Raw genomic sequence first — 18,730 nt, 5'->3', positions numbered from 1 at the left:
ATTGGCAGGACCAAATACATGTTAGCATTACCAAAGTAATTGAGAATTGAGTTTGGATGGCTGGAGGTGGGGGCTGGGGGTTACCACAGGTTTGGGGGGGTTATGGGTATCATCAGTGGCGACCCGTCCATTAGGGGCGCCCAGGCGCTGCCCCCTCTCTTCCCTTCACTATATGTATAATACATAGTATAACGCATAGCATGAATCTGTCCGCGGCCACCCCCTATTCATGTGTCCAGCCCCTTTCAGGGCACCAGGCGGGGGGGGGGGGTGTTTTTGGAGTACCTGATTAGAGCCAGAGGCTCTAATAGGCTTCAAAATAGGGTAGAATCGGGGCGCAGAGCATTGTGCCACGAGTCCACCCAGGTGTTACAACAGTGAATGACAATTTGCTGTTGAAACACTGATCCTCAATCCAGCCAATCAGAAGTGGGTGTGAGACCTGTTTTTTGGCCGAAAAGAGAAGACTCCTGATTGGCCACCGAGGAGGAGGGAGGAAACGGAGGCATCGCCAGCGCCGCTGCGGCTGCCGTAATAACCCGTGGAGAGCAGGAGAAATGGAGGCCACTGAGCAGGGGATTTTGCTGGTGAAGCAACGGGGAAAGTGCTGTTGACCAACCTGGGGGGGGGGGGGGGGAGGGGGAGTTGTCGGTATACTATTTAATGCCCCGCCACTGGGTAACATAAAGGAGATAGGGGATGAGTTAGAAGGGAATTTTAAGCCCCAACCTTTGTGACACACTGTCTCTCTCCTTTCTCCTTTACTCACTCTGCATTCACCCCCCCCCCCCCCCACACGTTCTCTTCTCTAACTTTCTGCTCCTCCTCTCTCTTCTATACTCTCTCTCTCCCGGTGGTCTCAATGCTCCTTAGGCTGACCATACATTATACAATTTTCCTTTAGGTTTACCGAAACCGTATAATGTGAGGTCACACCTAAACACTTTCAATTTGCATGCAGTCAGGCCGACCCTCGCACCACATAGGTAAAGGTTAATCCAAAGGTTGTGAAATGTGTGGCCGGCTTATACTGAAGGCCTCTTTTGTAGCTTATTCCATTATATTGGATGACTTTTTACCTCCATGATGCTGTTTCTGGAGCTCAACATCTCCATTCCAACCTTCACCTGAAAACAAAGACATAAATGTAGATTAGTGGTTGGTCTTTTACTATGTATTGTAGGCAGGGCAGGACTCAGGGTGGTGGGGGCCCCTGGGCTTGATCCACTTTCGGGCCCTACCTTGTATACATTACCGCATTTATCGGCGTATAACACGCACCCCAAGTTTAAGAGGGAATTTTAAGGAAAGAAACTTTTAGGAGGGAAGTTTAAAGCGGGAGTCCGCCGGGAGTTCCGCCGTTTTTTTTTTTTTTAAAGCCAGCAGCTACAAATACTGCAGCTGCTGACTTTTAAAATAATGACACTTACCCGCCCAGCGCGCCCGCGATGTCGGCACCCGAAGCCGATCTCTCGATCGTCTCTCGGGTGCTGCCGCCGCCATCTTGGGTATGGGAATCAGGAAGTGGAGCCTTTCGGCTTCATTTCCCGGTTTCCTACTGCGCATGCGCGAGTCGCGCTGCACAATAAGGATGGTCCCCGCTGTCTCTGGGATCCGTGTGTTTCCCAGCAGGCAGCGGGGGACTTTCAGAAAGGGGCGTGAATCTACGCCCCTTTCCGCAGAGAGCTATCCCGGAAGTGGGTGCAGATACCTGTACTGTACAGGTACCTGCACCCCCTCCCCCCTGAAAGGTGCCAATTGTGGCGCCGGAGGGGGGGAGGATTCCAATGAGCGGAAGGTCCACTTTAGGGTGGAGCTCCGCTTTAAGGAAAAAACTTACATTTAAATGCCCATCAATGCAGCCTTATCAGTGTTCATCTGCAGCCTTGCCCATCCATCTGCAGCCTTGTCCAGTGTCATTTGCAGCCTTGTCATTGCAGTCTTGAAGTTTAAAAATGGCGCCATTGAGATACAGAGTCCTGTGTATCTCAGCAGCTCTCGGGTCCTCTCGGCGGCTCTCAGGTCCTCTTGCAGTCTCGAGCGGAGCCGAGAGTAGCCATGTGTACTCGGCTCGGCTAACAGTCACGCCCAGTCCCTGTGTTATGTCCATCATAGAGCGGGACTGGGCATGACTGTGAGCCGAGCCGAGTGCACTCGGCTATGTATCTCGGCATGGCCCCCTATTGGGTGGGGCCCATGGGCTTGAGTACCAGTCAAGCCCAATGGTAAGTCCAGCCCCGACTGTAGATACCCCCAGCAGAATTGTCTATTTCCCCCTCTTTAATACGGCAGGAAGCTGTGCTGGACACAGCAGAATCCGGTATAGAAGTCGGAGTCCTATAACTATGGAAAGAAATGTGGAAACAGAGATTCAGAGTCTAGTTATGGATTTGGTCTCCAGTGGAAGGATACAAATAATGACAGTGTGACCTCCTACAGAATACAATGTTTCCTGTAGTCAGAGATTGTTACATCTGGCTGGATAGGGATTGGTCAGGACTGAACGGTAATTTCTGGAGGTTGGGAATATTCCCAGCTGGCGGGGTGGGCCCGTTGGTCAATATCTGCTGAGGTCAATCCTCACTTGACAATGTCATATGGAGGGTGGGATCAGCGGCCATACATTTTGAGGGCTTGCTCCTTCAAAGTTGGACTTCTATGTTGCCAGGTTGGGCGGTAGGTTTATTGGAGTTCATTTGAAAATGGTGTCTCAAGGAGTTTCTATTTCAGAGCGACGTAGAAACTTGCTCAGATCTGCATCTAATTAACAGAGAGAATGTGGCAGCTTCCCATATAGAAAACTGGCGCAGTTTTCCCCCAGGTGTGACCTATTATATGAATGTGAACTCTCAGTAAACCGATCACATCCCTCTCTCTGCTCATGCAATGATCACACTACACGAGCAGAGCCTGCAGAATTAAGAACCCTCCTCCCCCCTCCCAGTGTGGAAGAGGCTAGACACGCACTGCCGAAAAAATTGTTCACTTTCGTTTTTTGGGGGATTTTTTTTAGCTTTTCGGGCCATTCGTTATGATCGAAGTTCGTTATTTTGAATAAATTCCTAACTTTGCAAAAATTTTCATTCATTATATTCCATTCATTTAAATGCCATATTTGAAAATTTGAAAAAAAAATTAAAAATTTGGAAAATTAAACATTTTGGAAATCTGAAAACTCTAATTTTCAAAATAATAACTAACTAACTAATCATAACTAACTATTAAATGATAGGTGTTGGATTGTCTTTTCAAATTTGGCTGTTTATGAATGTAATAAATACGAATTTATCCGAAGTTACAAATTATGTGAAATAACGAATGCCGCATCTAAATGAATGGAACGTAACAAATTAATAATAATAAATAATTATAATAATAATAAAAAGTTTTTATTATTATTATTATTATTATTTTTTTATTATTATTATTAACTTGATACATTCCATTCGTTTAGATGCTGCATTCGTATTTTCGGGTAATTTGTAACTTTGGATAAATTTGGATTTGTTATGTTCATAAACAGCAAAATTTGAATGGAAATTCCAATACCTATCATTTAATAGTTAGTAATAGTTATTATTTTTTTATTTTTTTATTTTTTTTTTTGCTACTTCAGCGAATTATTCATGAGGTCCAATCAAATTAACGTTCATATACGTTATCCTCATCTCCACATCATTGTAGCATTTATTTTCTAATTGAAATCCCGAACAAAGATTTCCCGTTTTTTTTTTTTTTTTTTTTTTTTTTTTCCCCTCAAATACAAAAAAGCTACTTTTATCCAGAAGGAAAAGTATACCAGCAGAACAAAGCAAAAAAAAAAAAAAGAAAACATTATATAATTCGACCCTACCCATTTCTCCCCTTCTTCACTCCCTTACACCCCCCCCCCCTCTCCCCCCGCCAACCCTCTCCCACCACCTATGCGTAGAAGTTCCAACCTTCTCAGAATCTAATATGCTCTGCGTAGCTCCATGATTTTTTAAATTTTTTCCACTCATGCCATAGCTCTACTCCTGTCTGTCCCTTATCCTCCTGGCTTTCCCTTCGCCTAGTCATCCGGTAAGTCTCTTCCACAGTATCGATCCATTCCCATGTTGCTGGGCTTTCCTCATTTTGCCAATTCTTTGGTATCAGTCTCTTGGCTGCATTTAAAAGATGTGGTACCAAAGAATTCTGATATTTTTTCATTTCCTCCCTCGTACCATGAAATAGAACCACCCATGGATCCTCGGGGATTGAGATATTTGTAATTTCTCTTATATGGTGTAATATTCTTTTCCAATATTCCTTTATTTTAGGGCACTTCCACCACAGGTGGGCCATTGTTCCTACTTCCCCACATCCTCTCCAACAATCCCCGGATTTACTTGGATCAATTTTGTGCATTTTGTCTGGGGTAGCGTACCATCTAGAAATAAGTTTATAATTCATTTCTGCTGTTCTGCTATCGACTGCAGATTTATGTATAAGTTTAAAAATTTTCCTCTTAGTGCTATTATCACATAGTGTTCCCATATCCATTTCCCATTTCTGCATATAGGGTAGACTCTCCAGCTCCCCTTCCTCGGCCAGGAGCCCATACAGCTTAGAGATCGTTCCCCCGGAGTCTTCTGCTAAGCAAAGCTTCTCCAGGGGTGACCACTCCTCTTCCGTTTTTAATGGCTGTGGTAGGCTTCTGACAAAGTGAGCCAGCTGGAGATATCTCCACTCGTCTATTTTACCTAAATCCCCTTTGTGTTGCATCTCGTGTAATGTCAAAATCTTTCCTCCTTTTATAATATCCCGCACCTGTGCCTTTTCTTTCAACCAATTTCCGCTATTTATTTTTAACCCTGGCGGGAAATATTCATTTTCTTTTAATTCCAAAAGTGGCGAATTGTATTGCTTATTTAAATGCTTATAAACCCTATCCCAAACCCTAAGTGTGTTTTGTGTCAATATACTAGTGCCTATATCCAATGTCCTGTGTTTAGGCGGGTTCCAAACTATTTTATTTAACTGTGTTTTACTCAGCCCATTCTCTATGTTAACCCATCTTTTTTCCTTATTATTAACTTTTACCCACTCTATTAGTCTCGACAATACGATAGCATTGTAATACTGTTGTATATCTGGTACCGCAAGTCCCCCTTTAAGTTTGCTTCGCTTCAGGATATCGAAGGAGACTCTAGGTTTTTTTTTATTCCATATGAATCCCCCTAACAGGGTCTTAATCTTCGAAAAATAGAACTTCGGTATCTCTATGGGGATCATTTGGAATTTATAAAGGATCTTGGGAACAATGAACATCTTTAGACTAGTAATACGTCCCAACCAGGTCAAGGGTCTATTAACCAATCTATTGCACTCTTTTTTAATTTCATCTAGTAATGGGACAAAATTTAATTTAAATAAATTCTCTAATGGGATTGTAAGTTTTATTCCCAAGTAATTTATTGCCTTCCGCCAGGGAAGACAGAATTTTTTTTGAAGCCCCCTTTTTTCCAGTTCGCCCGTATTGATATTAAGTACCTCCGATTTGGCTATATTAATTTTAAAATTTGAAAGTTGGCCATAATGTGCTATAGCTTCCATTAATTTAGGCATCGTATTACTTGGCTCCCTAATATAAAATAACACATCGTCAGCAAACGCAGCCAATTTATGCTCTTCTTGTCCTATTAAGATTCCTTTGATCTGTGGATCCTTGCGAATCGAGGCAAGAAGAGGTTCTAGGGATAGCACAAACAGCAGGGGTGAAAGAGGACACCCCTGCCTTGTGCCATTTTTCATCTCAAAAGGTAAAGAAAGCGTACCGTTGATCTTAATCCTAGAGATTGGGTGATAGTAGAGCGTCTTAATCCTTTGTAAAAAGTAATAGTTATTATTATTAGTTAGTTACTATTTATTTCCAATTTCCACATTTTCAGGTTTTCGGATTTTCATTGTTATTTTTGGATTTTCGTTCTTTTGAATTTTCGGATTTTCAAATTTTCCAACTTTTGAATTTATGAGTTTATGAATTTTTGAATTTTCGAGGTTAACAAATTTATGAATTTTTGAATTTTTGAGTTTTACGAATTTATGAATTTTTGAAATTAATGAATTTTAGTTTTCGGAAAAATACGTTAAACTGTTTTTTGTTAATTTGAATATTTCCGAATTAACAAATTTGGACTCAAATGAATTTTTTGGGGGATTTCTTTAGCTTTTCGGGCCATTCGTTATGATCAAAGTTCATTATTTTGAATAAATTCCTAACTTCGAAAAAAATTTCATTCCTTATGTTCCATTCATTTAGATGCGATATTCAAAAATTTGAAAAAAAATTGAAAAATTTGGAAAATTTTAAATTTTGAAAATCTGAAAACTCAAATTTTCAAAATAATAACTAACTAACTAATCATAACTAATTATTAAATGATAGGTATTGGATTGTCTTTTCAAATTTGGCTGTTTATGAACGTAATGAATACGAATTTATCCAAAGTTACAAATTATCTGAAATAACGAATGCCGCATCTAAATGAATGGAACGTAACAAATTAATAAGAATAAATAATCATAATAATAATAAAAAAAAGTTTTTATTATTATTATTTTTATTATTATTTTTTTATTATTAACTTGTTACGTTCCATTCATTTAGATGCTGCATTCGTATTTTCGGGTAATTTGTAACTTCGGATAAATTTGTATTTGTTATGTTCATAAACAGCAAAATTTGAAAGGAAATTCCAATACCTATCATTTCATAGTTAGTAATAGTTATTATTATTAGTTAGTTACTATTTATTTCAAATTTTCAGGTTTTCGGATTTTCATTGTTATTTTGGGATTTTCGTTCTTTTGAATTTTCGGATTTTTAAATTTTCCAATTTTTGAATTTTTCGAGTTTACGAATTTATGAATTTTTAAATTTTCGAGTTTACAAATTTACGAATTTTCGAATTTTTGAGTTTAGGAATTTATGAATTTTTTAATTTTAGTTTTTCGGAAAAATATGTTAAACGGATTTTCGTTAATTCGAATATTTCAGAATTTAGGAATTTGGCGAAAAACGAATTCGGACTGAAATGAATTGCACAGGTCTAGAAGAGGGACAGGCAAAGAGATCTGAGGATGCAGCTCCAGCTCTCATGTTCTCTATGGTGCCTGTTACTGACACGGCAGAACAGGGAACTGCTCACTCCTAATTAACAAAGGGGATTGCACCAGGTTTGCTAATCAGCAGCAGCATCTACTCTGCTATGGGGAAATGGTGGTCCCACAACTTCTGTCTCTGGATCTGTGGGCTGCAGCTTGTTTACATCATTGGCGAACATCTATATAAGTATAAATTTTGTGCCACCGGCCTCCTACTCATTCCCTGAAGATGTTCCATTTTTGACGAAACGCGTTTGGTGGGGCTAACAGTCTATGACATCATCCCACCTGTCGGTGTTCAGCAGCGAGGTTTTATGTTCGGTTTACCTTGTAAATAAATTTTATATGCAATACATTTGGAGTATTAGCGCTATCTATGGTTCCTTGTTCTTTTCTACCATCCCTGAGGAGAGTTGTGTAACCTTATAAATTGTGACGTGACCGGAGTGAAAACTCTGGAGAGTGGCAGCGGACTCTGGAGTGACCTTTTTTATACGCAAGTAATGACAATGTAGTTGCTTGTAGCGCTCTCCTAGTTAAGTTCTAGGTTTCTCTAATCAGTGGAGCTGCTTGCGTTTGCTCTGGTCTGCTCTGATTTTCACAGGCTGTGGGTTTGGTTGCTTCCCCCTGCCTTCTGGATCATTCTTGAAAGTAGCGGCTGGGAGAGCAAAATCTGCAGTCTGAATATTTATGTGGTCCCAGCCAATCCCTGGCGGGGGGGAGGGTGCCCAATAGGTGGCTGGGAATGTGTATAAATAGTTTCAGGCCTGGAGCAGAGGGCTTCTTGTCCAAGAGGAGAGGATCCCAACCGGGGGGGGGGGGGGGGGGCTGTTGCCCTTCTGGGCATCCAGCTGTGCTTCTCCATTTGCTGATATAGGTCCCAGTTGTGCTATCTGGGGGGGGGGGGGCTATTCTACTGAACTTTTCTGGAGCTGACTGAGGAACATTTTTGGGGGGATCTGGTCTTAAGAGTTCATGAGAGAAATGTCTGGAAGATATTGGAAGGAGACATCTAACTATCCAGAGACATTTGTGAGTACAGACTGGTGTCTGATAGCTGCTGCTATCGGAGTCAGGCTGTACTAAAAGCGGACATTGCTCTTGGTGTCCCTGTGTAGCCCAGCTTATCATTTGCTGCTGCAAGGAATGTGCTAGATATCTCCGAGAGGAAGATAGAAGTCCTCAAGTTAATACTTAACGCTACTGGAGTATCCCACAGTTACCCAGTACCCCATCCAAGTTCAAGTGAGCCGGAAGAGTGATAGAGACCGTGTTCCTGGCTTCTAGTGAACTTGACAATGTAATTACTTGTAGCACTCTCCTAGGTTAGGAAAATTTGGTTCTTTAGCTCTCCTGTAATCAGTGGAGCTGCTTGTGGTTGCTTTGGTCTGCTCTGAGTTCCACAGGCTGTGGCTTTGACTGCTTCCCCTTGCCTTCTGGATGGTTCTGGAAAGAGGTGGGCTGGGAGAGTCATATCTACAGCATGACTATTTAAGTGGTCCCAGCCAATCCCTGGGGTGGGGGGGGGAGGGTGCCCAGTAGGTGGATGGGAGAGTGTATAAATAGCTTGAGACCTGGAGCAGAGAGTTCTTGTCCAGAAGGAGAGGATCCAAGCCTGGGGGGGGGGGGGGGGGCTGTTGCCCTTCTGGGTAGTCCAGCTGTGTTTCTTCATTTGCTCGTCAAGGTCCCAGCTGTGCTAGCTGGGGGAGCTACTGAACTTTGCTAGAGCTGACTGAGAAACTTTCTTTTTTAGGGATCTGGGCTGAAGAGCTAATTGGAGAAATGTCTGGAAGATATTGGAAGGAGACATCCAACTATCCAGAGACATCTGTGAGTACAGACTGGGGTCTGATAGCTGCTGATATCGGAGTCAGCCTGTACTAAAGGTGGACATTGCTCTCGGTGTCCCTGTGTAGCTCAGCCCATCATTTTCTGCTGCAAGGACTGTGCTAGGAATCTTTGAGAGGAAGATAGAAGTCCTCAAGTCATTACTTAATGCTACTGGAGTATCCCACAGTTACCCTGTACCCCATCCAAGTTCAAGTGATCCAGAAGAGTGATGGAGACCGTGTTCCTGGCTGCTGGTGCCCTTATTGGGGAGAGGACCTTGGAACCAAATCAGAGGGCCCTTTAGCAGGTGAGCACCACATACTAAATAAACAGGCCCACAATGTAAAGGTAAAAATGACTCTGCTCCACAGGGTTTGTAGAGGAGTGAGAGCAGAACTGGTTAAACAATACAGTAAAACTTACTGGGGGTATCAATGGTGAGGCCGAACACCTGAACTTCACATAATTCAAGACGTGTATCCTTATCTGGAATGACGACAGTGACGTAACGCCCCTCCATACCATCACACTTAAAAGAGAACGTTGCTCCAGGGCCCATGGAAGACACCGTCCCGCACCTGTTGGATAAGGAGGACAATGGTGGTGATTTCAATGTATATATGGACATTTATGTCTTTATTACGCTGTTTTGATGTATCACTCAAAAAAGACTATCACTTTGTAATGTACAGTGGATGTTGGAGCTGCCATTTTTTTTTCTCCCATTGGTAGACTTGCGCTGCCATCCAAAACATTTCTAATGCACATCAACCAATTGAAAAACAGACTTTTTTGGCCAACGCACATCAACACCCAGTACAAACATGAACTGGCACCACGTTATGGTGTGTTGGCAGCACTTGGTGCGAACGGTCTGTAGTGTCTCGTGGACAACCTTCACTTTCATAGCTAAAATAAGTAGTGATTGATAGACTTGTGCACAACGGAAAATTTTGTTTCGTTGTCATTCGTAAAATACATAATTTCGTTCCATTATATTCGTTATGTTACGTTAATACGTTTGCGGATAATTCGCTATTATTCGTAGAGTGTCGAATTAATTCGTTCGTTTCGCTATTTATGTATGTATAGACATTCGTGATAATGATTCGTAGTTTGGAAAGTCGTTTGTTTATTGAATCTTTTAACACACACAATGACAACGTCTCTTCTCCTCGGCTCAAATACAATACAACACCCTTCTCACTCAGTTCTCAGGAATGCACTTTGCCAGTAATCCAACCTCCGGCACAAAATTAATCAGCTGATTGGACTATAAGATTTACTTTGAGCTGACCTTTTGTTTCATTAGATCTTTAACCACTTCCCGACCGGCGCACGCCGATGTACATCGACAGAATGGCACGGGCAGGCATATTGGCTTACAGGTACGTCCAATCTTCAATGCCACCCTGCCATCTGGAGCGCGCCGGCGGCGGCGCATTCCTGCGCTGGTCGGGACCCCCGTGAGTCCGGTCGCGGGACCCGCGGACTCGATCTCCGCGGGCATACCCGCGATCGTCTCACGGGACGGCTGAATGGAGGAAATGCCGTGTAAACATCATTTCTCCATTCTGCCTAGCAACTAGTGACGCTGATCTCTGCTCCATGTGATTGGAGCAGAGTTCAGTGTTCACTAAATGAAAGCCCAACCCCCCCACAGTTAGTAACACGCCCCTAGGAACACTTAACCCCTACACTGCCACCCACTGGTTAACCCCTTCACTGCCAGTGTCATTTACATAGGAATCACTGCATTTATATAGCACTGATTGCTGTATAAATGACAATGGTCCCAAAAATGTGTCAAAAATGTCCGATGGGTCCCCCACAATGTCGCAGTCACAATAAAAATCGCTGATCGCCCCTATTACTAGTAAAAAAAAAAATAATAAAAAATTATTAATAAAAATGCTATAAAACTATCCCTATTTTGTAAATGCTATAACTTTTGCGCAAACCAATCAATAATCGATTATTGCGTTTTTTTTTTTACCAAAAATATGTAGAAGAATACGTATCGGCCTAAACTGAGGGAAAAAAAATGTTTTTTTATATATTTTTGGGGGATATTTATTATAACAAAAAGTAAAAAATAATGCGCTTTTTTCAAAATTGTCGCTCTATTTTTGTTTATAGCGCAAAAAATAAAAACCACAGGGGCGATCAAATACCACCAAAAGAAAGCTCTATTTGTGGGAAAAAAAGGACGTCAATTTTGTTTGGGAGCCAAGTCGCACGACCTCGCAATTGTCAGTTCAAGCGACGCAGTGCCGAATCGCAAAAAGTGGTCTGGTCTTTGACCAGCAAAATGGTCAGGTCTGTAAGTGGTTAAAGAATTACCAAATCATGTCAAATTCATTCGAATTCATTCCTTATATTTCTTTCGTATTCGTTGTTATTCGTTATTTTTTTATTCGGACATTCGGATGCATCCGAATGTCCGAAAGATGCAAAATTCATCCGAATTTCGATTCGTTACGAAAACTAATTGCACAAGCCTAGTGATTGAACGCGAGACGTACACTGGGTTCTTCTTCCAGCCCACAGCTGAGTTTCCTACGTGGATCTCGGCTCCTTCAAGACTTTGGGTGTCGGGGTTCTTCTTGCTGGTCAGTGCGATGAAGAAGACTTTGTGGGTGGATTTCAGGTCTAGTGTCAACCAGGGACCTCTCTCCTCTGTGGTCCGAGTACAGGTATATAGGAGGCCATCGGTGGCTTTGCTGGAGTCACCTCCATCTGTGCTGGACTGGGAGGTCTCACTGCTAGGGGCTACATTGGGTGCTGAAGAAGATACAAAATATCTATTAATATTATTAATATTGGTGTAATTATTATTATCATCCGAAAACTTCAAACTTATGATTATAAAAATGGAGACAACTGATCTCTTAAAGTTTATCTAAAACCTTTTGTTAGAACCCAGTCAAGTTTTATTCCTTAATAGTTCACCAAATAGCGAGGAGCACCGGACTACCCCGTACAATTCAAAAGATACATTGAAGCCAACTTGGACTTCAGTAGGTGTGTTCAATAGGGGGAAAGTAAAAAGAAAGAACATTATTTATTGTAAATTAAATGATTTTTTATTATTATATAATTGCATTAAAGATCCACTTTAAAGTGTTTCTACAGCCTAAACATTTTTTTTTACCTTAAAGGGGTTGTAAAGGTTCATTTTTTTATTTTCTAAATAGGTTCCTTTAAGCTAGTGCATTGTTGGTTCACTTACCTTTTCCTTAGATTTCCCTTCTAAATGTTTTTTTTCTTTGTCTGAATTTCTCACTTCCTGTTTCTCCTCAGTAAACTTCACACCATCATCCGAGCTGGTGGTTAGTCAGCCAGAACAGCTTACTGAACAGCTTACTGAGGAGGAACAGGAAGTGAGAAATTCAGACAAAGAAAACAAAGAAAAAAAACATTTAGAAGGGAAATCAAAGGAAAAAGATAAGTGAACCAACAATGCACTAGCTTAAAGGAACCTATTTAGAAAATAAAAAATGAACCTTTACAACCCCTTTAACCACTTGCCGACCAGCCCTCGTCATCATATGGTGGCAGGTTAGCAAGTTCCCGCAAATCTCCATAGATGTACGACGGCTCCCTTAAGAGCCATAGCAGGCGTGCGCATGGCCGGTGGGTGCGATGTCCGCCAGCCACGATGTCCGCCAGCCACCCGCGATCGCGGGCACGAGAGCCAGAACAGGGATTTGTGTATGCAAACGTACAAATCCCTGTTCTGACAGGAGAGAAGAAACAGGTTGTCTGTTCCTACTAAGTAGGAAAAGCTATCTGGCTCCTCCTCTAGTCAGTCCCACTCCCCCCACAGTTAGAAACACTCCCTAGGGAACTCATTTAACCCCTTGATCGCCCCCCCCCAGTGTTGACCCTTTCCCTGCCAGTGACATTTTTACAGTAATGAGTGCATTTTTATAGCAATGATCGCTGTATAAATGTCAATGTTCCCAAAAATGTTTCAATGTAGCAGTCCCGATAAAAATCGCAGATCGCCACCATTACTAGTGAAAAAAAAAATGTAAAAAATAAAATTGCCTTAAAAATGCCATAAATCTATTCCCTATTTTGTATATGCTAAACCTTTTGCGCAAACCAATCAATATAGGCTTATTACGATTTATTTACCAAACATATGTAGAAGAATACATATCAGCCTAAACTGATGAAGAAATTTGTTTTTTTACATTTATTTTTTTTGGATATTTATTATAGCAAAAAGTAAAAAATATGTATTTTTTTCTTTTTTTTTAATTGTCGCTCCTTTAATAATAATTATACTAATAATAATTTAACTATGACTAACTATTAAATTATAAGTATTGAAATTTCCTATTCAAATTTGGCTGTTAGTGAATTTATTCGCAGTTACAAATTTATCGGAAATAACGCATGCCATATCTAAAACGAATGAAACGTAACTAATTAATAATAATAACTAACAATAATAATAAAAACTTTTTGTTATTATTTTATTATTATTATTATTTATTATTTATTTGTTCTGTTCCATTTGTTTAGATGCGACATTCGTTATTTCGGATAATGCATAACTTTGGATAAATTTGGATTCGTTATGTTGACTAACAGACAAATTTGAAAGGAAATTCCAATACCTATAATTTAATATTTAGTTATTATTAGTTAGTTATCCTTTCAAATTTTCAGATTTTCTTTCTTATTTTGGCATTTTCTAGTTTTTGAATTCCCGAATTTTCGAATTTACGAATTTTCGAATCTTCGAATCTTCAAATTCATGAATTTACAAATTGCAGTCATAACGAATGACCCAAAAAATTCAATGAAACAAAAACAAATAAAACTAAAAAGAACACTTTTTTTGTTTATAGCGCAAAACATAAAAACTGCAGAGGTGATCAAACGCCACCAAAAGAAATCTCTATTTGCGGGGAAAAAAAAGTTGAATTTTGTTTGTGTACAACATCGCACGACTGCGCAAGTTAGTTAAAGCGATGCAGTGCCGTATCGCAAAAAAAAAAAAAAATGGCCTAGTCATTAAGGGGGGAAATCTTCCCACAGTAAAACACTTTTAAGCCTTTGATGGATAAACCATTGTACAGCTGCTGAGGGACTACTAGTTTCAGGAATTTTCACAGGACTTGCTGGGACTTGTAGTCTCCCATCAGATGCAAAAGAGATTTTATTCAATCCTTACCAGCACTGGAATGCTTCAGAATATTCTTTAACTCCTTGGCACCTGTAATAAAGAAATCAGATACAAAAAATATTGGAGGATGTTGGGGAGACATTTAATGAACTGAATGAAAGTTGAATCTGATCTTTATTTCAATCACTGCAACCAAATTCAGATTTAAAGTTGAAGTTTAACCTGCTTATATTTTGTCTTCCCTCGTTCCCACTTTGCCCTCATCAAGCAGGCCCACATCTCCTCTGGATGGTATCGGAGAGTCGGTGTTCTGCCAAAAACTGTCCCCCCATTGGATAGTGTCCGCCCTGTAGTGCGCAGGCGCAGTACGGAGGACAAGGAGACTCCGAAAGTCTCCGAAGATGAACGGCGCCTGAGTCCAGGTTCAAGCCCCACCATCCAAGTGGACATACGGTAGCACTTAGTAACAGGGCCACTCTTGGGCTCGCTTCGCTTGCCACGCTTCGGGCACGGCCTCGCTTCGCTCTGAAATTTTTTATTCGAACTCTGTGTCCACTTGGATGGTGGGGCTTGAACCTGGACTCAGTGCGCAGGTGCCGTTCATCTTTGGAGACTTTCGGCGTCTCCTTGTCCTCCGTACTGCTCAAGGGCGGACACTATCCGACGGGGGACAGTATTAGACACAACACCAGCTGCTTGTCTTGAGGGCTCCCCTGTCAGATGACATAGTGCTTGACTGCCGATTGGGGATTGTTCTCTAAGCATTCTGTGCCCTCTGCTTCTCACTATTACCAGGGCCGTTTTTTAAGGCAGGGCAAAAGGGGCAGCTGCCCTGGGCCCTGTCATTGTTGTGGGGCCCAAAACCAGCTGCCTCATACTTGCCAACTATCCTGGTTTAAATTCCCTTGTCCTTTGAAGTTTTAGTCCTGTGCTGTGTCCTAATATCTCAGTGTGAAGTGCTGGTACTAATACTGCCCAGCCCTGCCTTATTGTTGTGTACAGAGGACTCACTTGCAGACCCTGTGTTTACATGTAAATAACAGACATTCATATGTAAATAGTGGTGGCATTCATAAGTAAATAGTTGTGGCTGGCGGCATTGATATGTAAATAAAGGGCGGAATATGTATATCATGCACCCCTGCATTGAGGAGATGATGTGCTGTAACATCTAGCAACCAATCAGTGAGCAGTAATATTGTACAGTAACCTCTAGCAACCAATTAACAGACAGAAATAATTTGCTGTAACCTCTAGCAACTAATCAATGAGCCAAAATGTGTGCTGTAACCTCTAGCAACCAGTCAGTAAGCAGTAATTATATGCTGTAACCGCTGGCAACCAATCGCAACTGCTGCCTGATCGATATAGTAAACTAAGTCTAGCTGTTATTTATTGTATGTCTCAGAGCAGGTGGAGAGTGAAATTGAATGGGGGGGGGGGGGGGCAAGAAAATTTTTGCCCAGGGTCCAATCAATATTAAAGACAGCCCTGACTATTATCACCTAGTTATGGGAAGTTTATGGGATTGCTAACCTTGGTTGTCATTTGGATACGTTGTGAATATCAATATTCCTCTATATCTCATCTCATAGATATTATTGGCTGTATAGCTAGAATTTTGTATCAGCACACATTTGTTGTTTTTTGGCTCCTGAACAGCTGCCCTGCCTTACTTGTTTTTAACTAACTGCCAACATTATGACTATACATTGCCTTAAGCTCCTGAAGAAGCGATTGGCACGCAACACATGGAGCGAGTCAAGATATATTACATAGTTACATAGTAGGGGAGGTTGAAAAAAGACACAAGTCCATCAAGTTCATCCTATGTGTGTGATTATATGTCAGTATTACATTGTATATCATGTATGTTGTGGTCGTTCAGGTGATTATCTAATATTTTTTTCAAACTATCGATGTTCCCCGCTGACACCACCACCTGTGGAAGGGAATTCCACATCCTTGCCGCTCTTATATTAAAGAACACTCTACGTTTCTTCTAATTTTAATGAGTGGCCACGAGTCTTGTTAAACTCCCTTCCATGAAAAAGTTTTATCCCTATTGTGGGGTCACCAGTCCGGTATTTATATATTGTGGGGTCACCAGTCCTGTATTTATATATATTGTGGGGTCACCAGTCCGGTACTTATATATTGTGGGGTCACCAGTCCGGTATTTATATATTGTGGGGTCACCAGTCCGGTATTTATATATTGTGGGGTCACCAGTCCGGTATTTATATATTGTGGGGTCACCAGTCCTGTATTTATATATATTGTGGGGTCACCAGTCCGGTACTTATATATTGTGGGGTCACCAGTCCGGTATTTATATCTTGTGGGGTCACCAGTCCTGTATTTATATATTGTGGGGTCACCAGTCCTGTATTTATATATTGTGGGGTCACCAGTCCGGTATTTATATATTGTGGGGTCACCAGTCCGGTATTTGTAAATTGAAATCATATCCCCTCTCAGGCGTCTCTTCTCCAGAGAGAATAAGTTCAGAGCTCCCAACCTTTCCTCATAACTAATATCCTCCAGACCCTTTATTAGCTTTGTTGCCCTTCTTTGTAGTCGCTCCATTTCCAGTACATCCTTCCTGAGGACTGGTGCCCAGAACTGGACAGTATACTCCAGGTGTGGCCAGACCAGAGTCTTGTAAAGCTACATTACGCCACATTACACCACAACTCTACAACACATCATGCACTCTGGAAATAACTTTACTGTATAGAATGATTTCTTTTTCTATGTAGTGCATTATTCTGATGTATAAGTGGTGATTACCTTATTATACAGGCAGTATACATAGCGTGAATTTTAAACCCAATTCTTTATTTTTTTTTATATGTATTAAAGTTATTTTTACTTTAAAATTGTGTACTAGTGTGCCTATAAAGCCCAAGTTCTATGTTCTATCATAAATTTCTTATTTCTGATATGACACTGGAGCAAGATGCACTAGTGGGGGGACCTAAATACCCTCCCAGCAGCCAGCATCCGGTGGAAATGTATTTCTGGGATCTGCTGGTTGCTGGGAGACCCCTGCTGGTGGATGTCTGAACTACATAATTTGGCTCTGGGAAGCACAGCAGCACCAGCAGGTGATCCACATACTGACAGTACCCTAATGTCTTCTTTTGCTGCTCCTTGTATTCTGAGAACCATGTTTTATTAATAATAAAAAAATGTAACAAGAAATTTGGAAGAGGATGGACACAGAACATACACGTAGATGGGATGGGTCCAATTACAAACACTTTGCTGATTGCTAGTATAATTCTGAATACAAATGGTGCACTTACGCTCCTGTTCTGCACTCTCGGAGGAGTCCCTGTAGATTGGAATGACTAAAAGAACAAAGTTATTATATTATTAGTATGTAAAAGATATTTGTAGATAAACTATTACATATTTGATACTTTTCCTACATTCATAATCATCTGGGAAGTCTGTGCCATAAACTTTCACTTCGCACAGCGTCAGATAGCCGGCTCTTCCCGGTATGGTAACCGTGACGTACTGGCCAACCATCCCACACACGTACTCTTGCTCCTTCCCCAGTTCCATAGATGTAATTTTTGCACACCTGAGTGAAAGAGTTAAGTTTGCTGCACTTTATTGATTTCTGTTTTTTTTTTTGTTGTTACTCTTTATAGTATATAATAAAGTCCAAACAACAGTAGTTTATCTTCTTGTATAGGGTAGAGACCCTGTCATTATACACAGGGGAACTGCCCAGAATCAATTTCATACAATTTCCATACTTCCTGCTATAATGAAGTTATATTCATAAAAAAAGTGATTACACTGATGTATGAGAAGATGGCAATCAGGTAGACATACCTTTACTACAAAGAGAAGAAGGCTAAAAAAAGACATTAGAAGACCTAAGCAAAATATGCACAAGATTGATATAATTTTCCGTCAAGAAAAAAACAGCAAAGAGAGTGCTGTCCCAATGAGTTTTAGTAGACATAACCATGTTCAAACCAATAAACCATTGCTGTTTTTTTCTTGTCCCTCATTTGGTCTTATGAGTTGGGGAGCAGCGGCCAGGGTTTTACCCTTCCCTTTTCACAGGCCACTTTTGGATTCACCTATGCGCCTGATTTTTAATTGTTTTTAGATCATATTTGGTGTCTATGAAATTGTAATTTCATTCTGTTCAGTAATATGTCGGTTGTCAGATTTCAAAACCTTGACAGATGAAAATGTACTGTAGATTCATTTAGAAACATTGGCATTTAGGGTGTGTCTGCTGAACATATAAAACGATTTAAGACCCCTTAAGCACACATCTCAGACCCTTTGATTGATTATATTAATTCTGTAAATGCTCTCTTCAGAGACCAGACGCGATGCAAATTGTTCTTACCATCAAAACTACAGTATAAAGAAATGCTATGGGGCATTTATGAGAGCCGATACATACATCACATTGTTCTCACTCTGCAGTGGACTGGACTTTTCTGCAAATAGTTTTGCACTATTTTTTATTTTCTACTTTCATTAAAGTAGAAGTAGAGGCAAAACTTTTTTTAAATTTTGGATAGAGTAAGGGAGGGTTATAACCCCTGCAAGGTTTATTTTGTGCCATCTGTATTCCATTGTGAAGATTTC

At 40.8% G+C, this 18,730-nt stretch overlaps 1 protein-coding gene across 2 annotated transcripts in view; it reads right to left on the bottom strand.

Moving 5' to 3' along the window:
- Positions 1 to 18,730, bottom strand: part of LOC143958006 (uncharacterized) — a 59,086-nt gene that overhangs the window by 14,561 nt on the left and 25,795 nt on the right. For both annotated transcript variants that reach the window (XM_077467448.1, XM_077467450.1), the window contains 6 exons: positions 17,539 to 17,696; positions 17,413 to 17,457; positions 14,150 to 14,191; positions 11,484 to 11,742; positions 9,382 to 9,536; positions 1,080 to 1,127 (listed from right to left, as the gene is read on the bottom strand). In XM_077467448.1, the coding sequence (XP_077323574.1) occupies positions 1,080 to 1,127; positions 9,382 to 9,536; positions 11,484 to 11,742; positions 14,150 to 14,191; positions 17,413 to 17,457; positions 17,539 to 17,696 (707 nt within the window). The remainder of the gene's footprint in view (positions 1 to 1,079; positions 1,128 to 9,381; positions 9,537 to 11,483; positions 11,743 to 14,149; positions 14,192 to 17,412; positions 17,458 to 17,538; positions 17,697 to 18,730) is intronic.

This window comes from Lithobates pipiens, unplaced genomic scaffold, assembly GCF_037356315.1.
Source record: "Lithobates pipiens isolate NorthernLeopardFrog02 unplaced genomic scaffold, aLitPip1_a1.2 Scaffold_56, whole genome shotgun sequence".
NCBI classification, from domain to species: Eukaryota; Metazoa; Chordata; class Amphibia; order Anura; family Ranidae; genus Lithobates; species Lithobates pipiens.
Note: the sequence above shows the minus strand (reverse complement) of the source record. Positions and strands in the feature narration are given on the sequence as shown.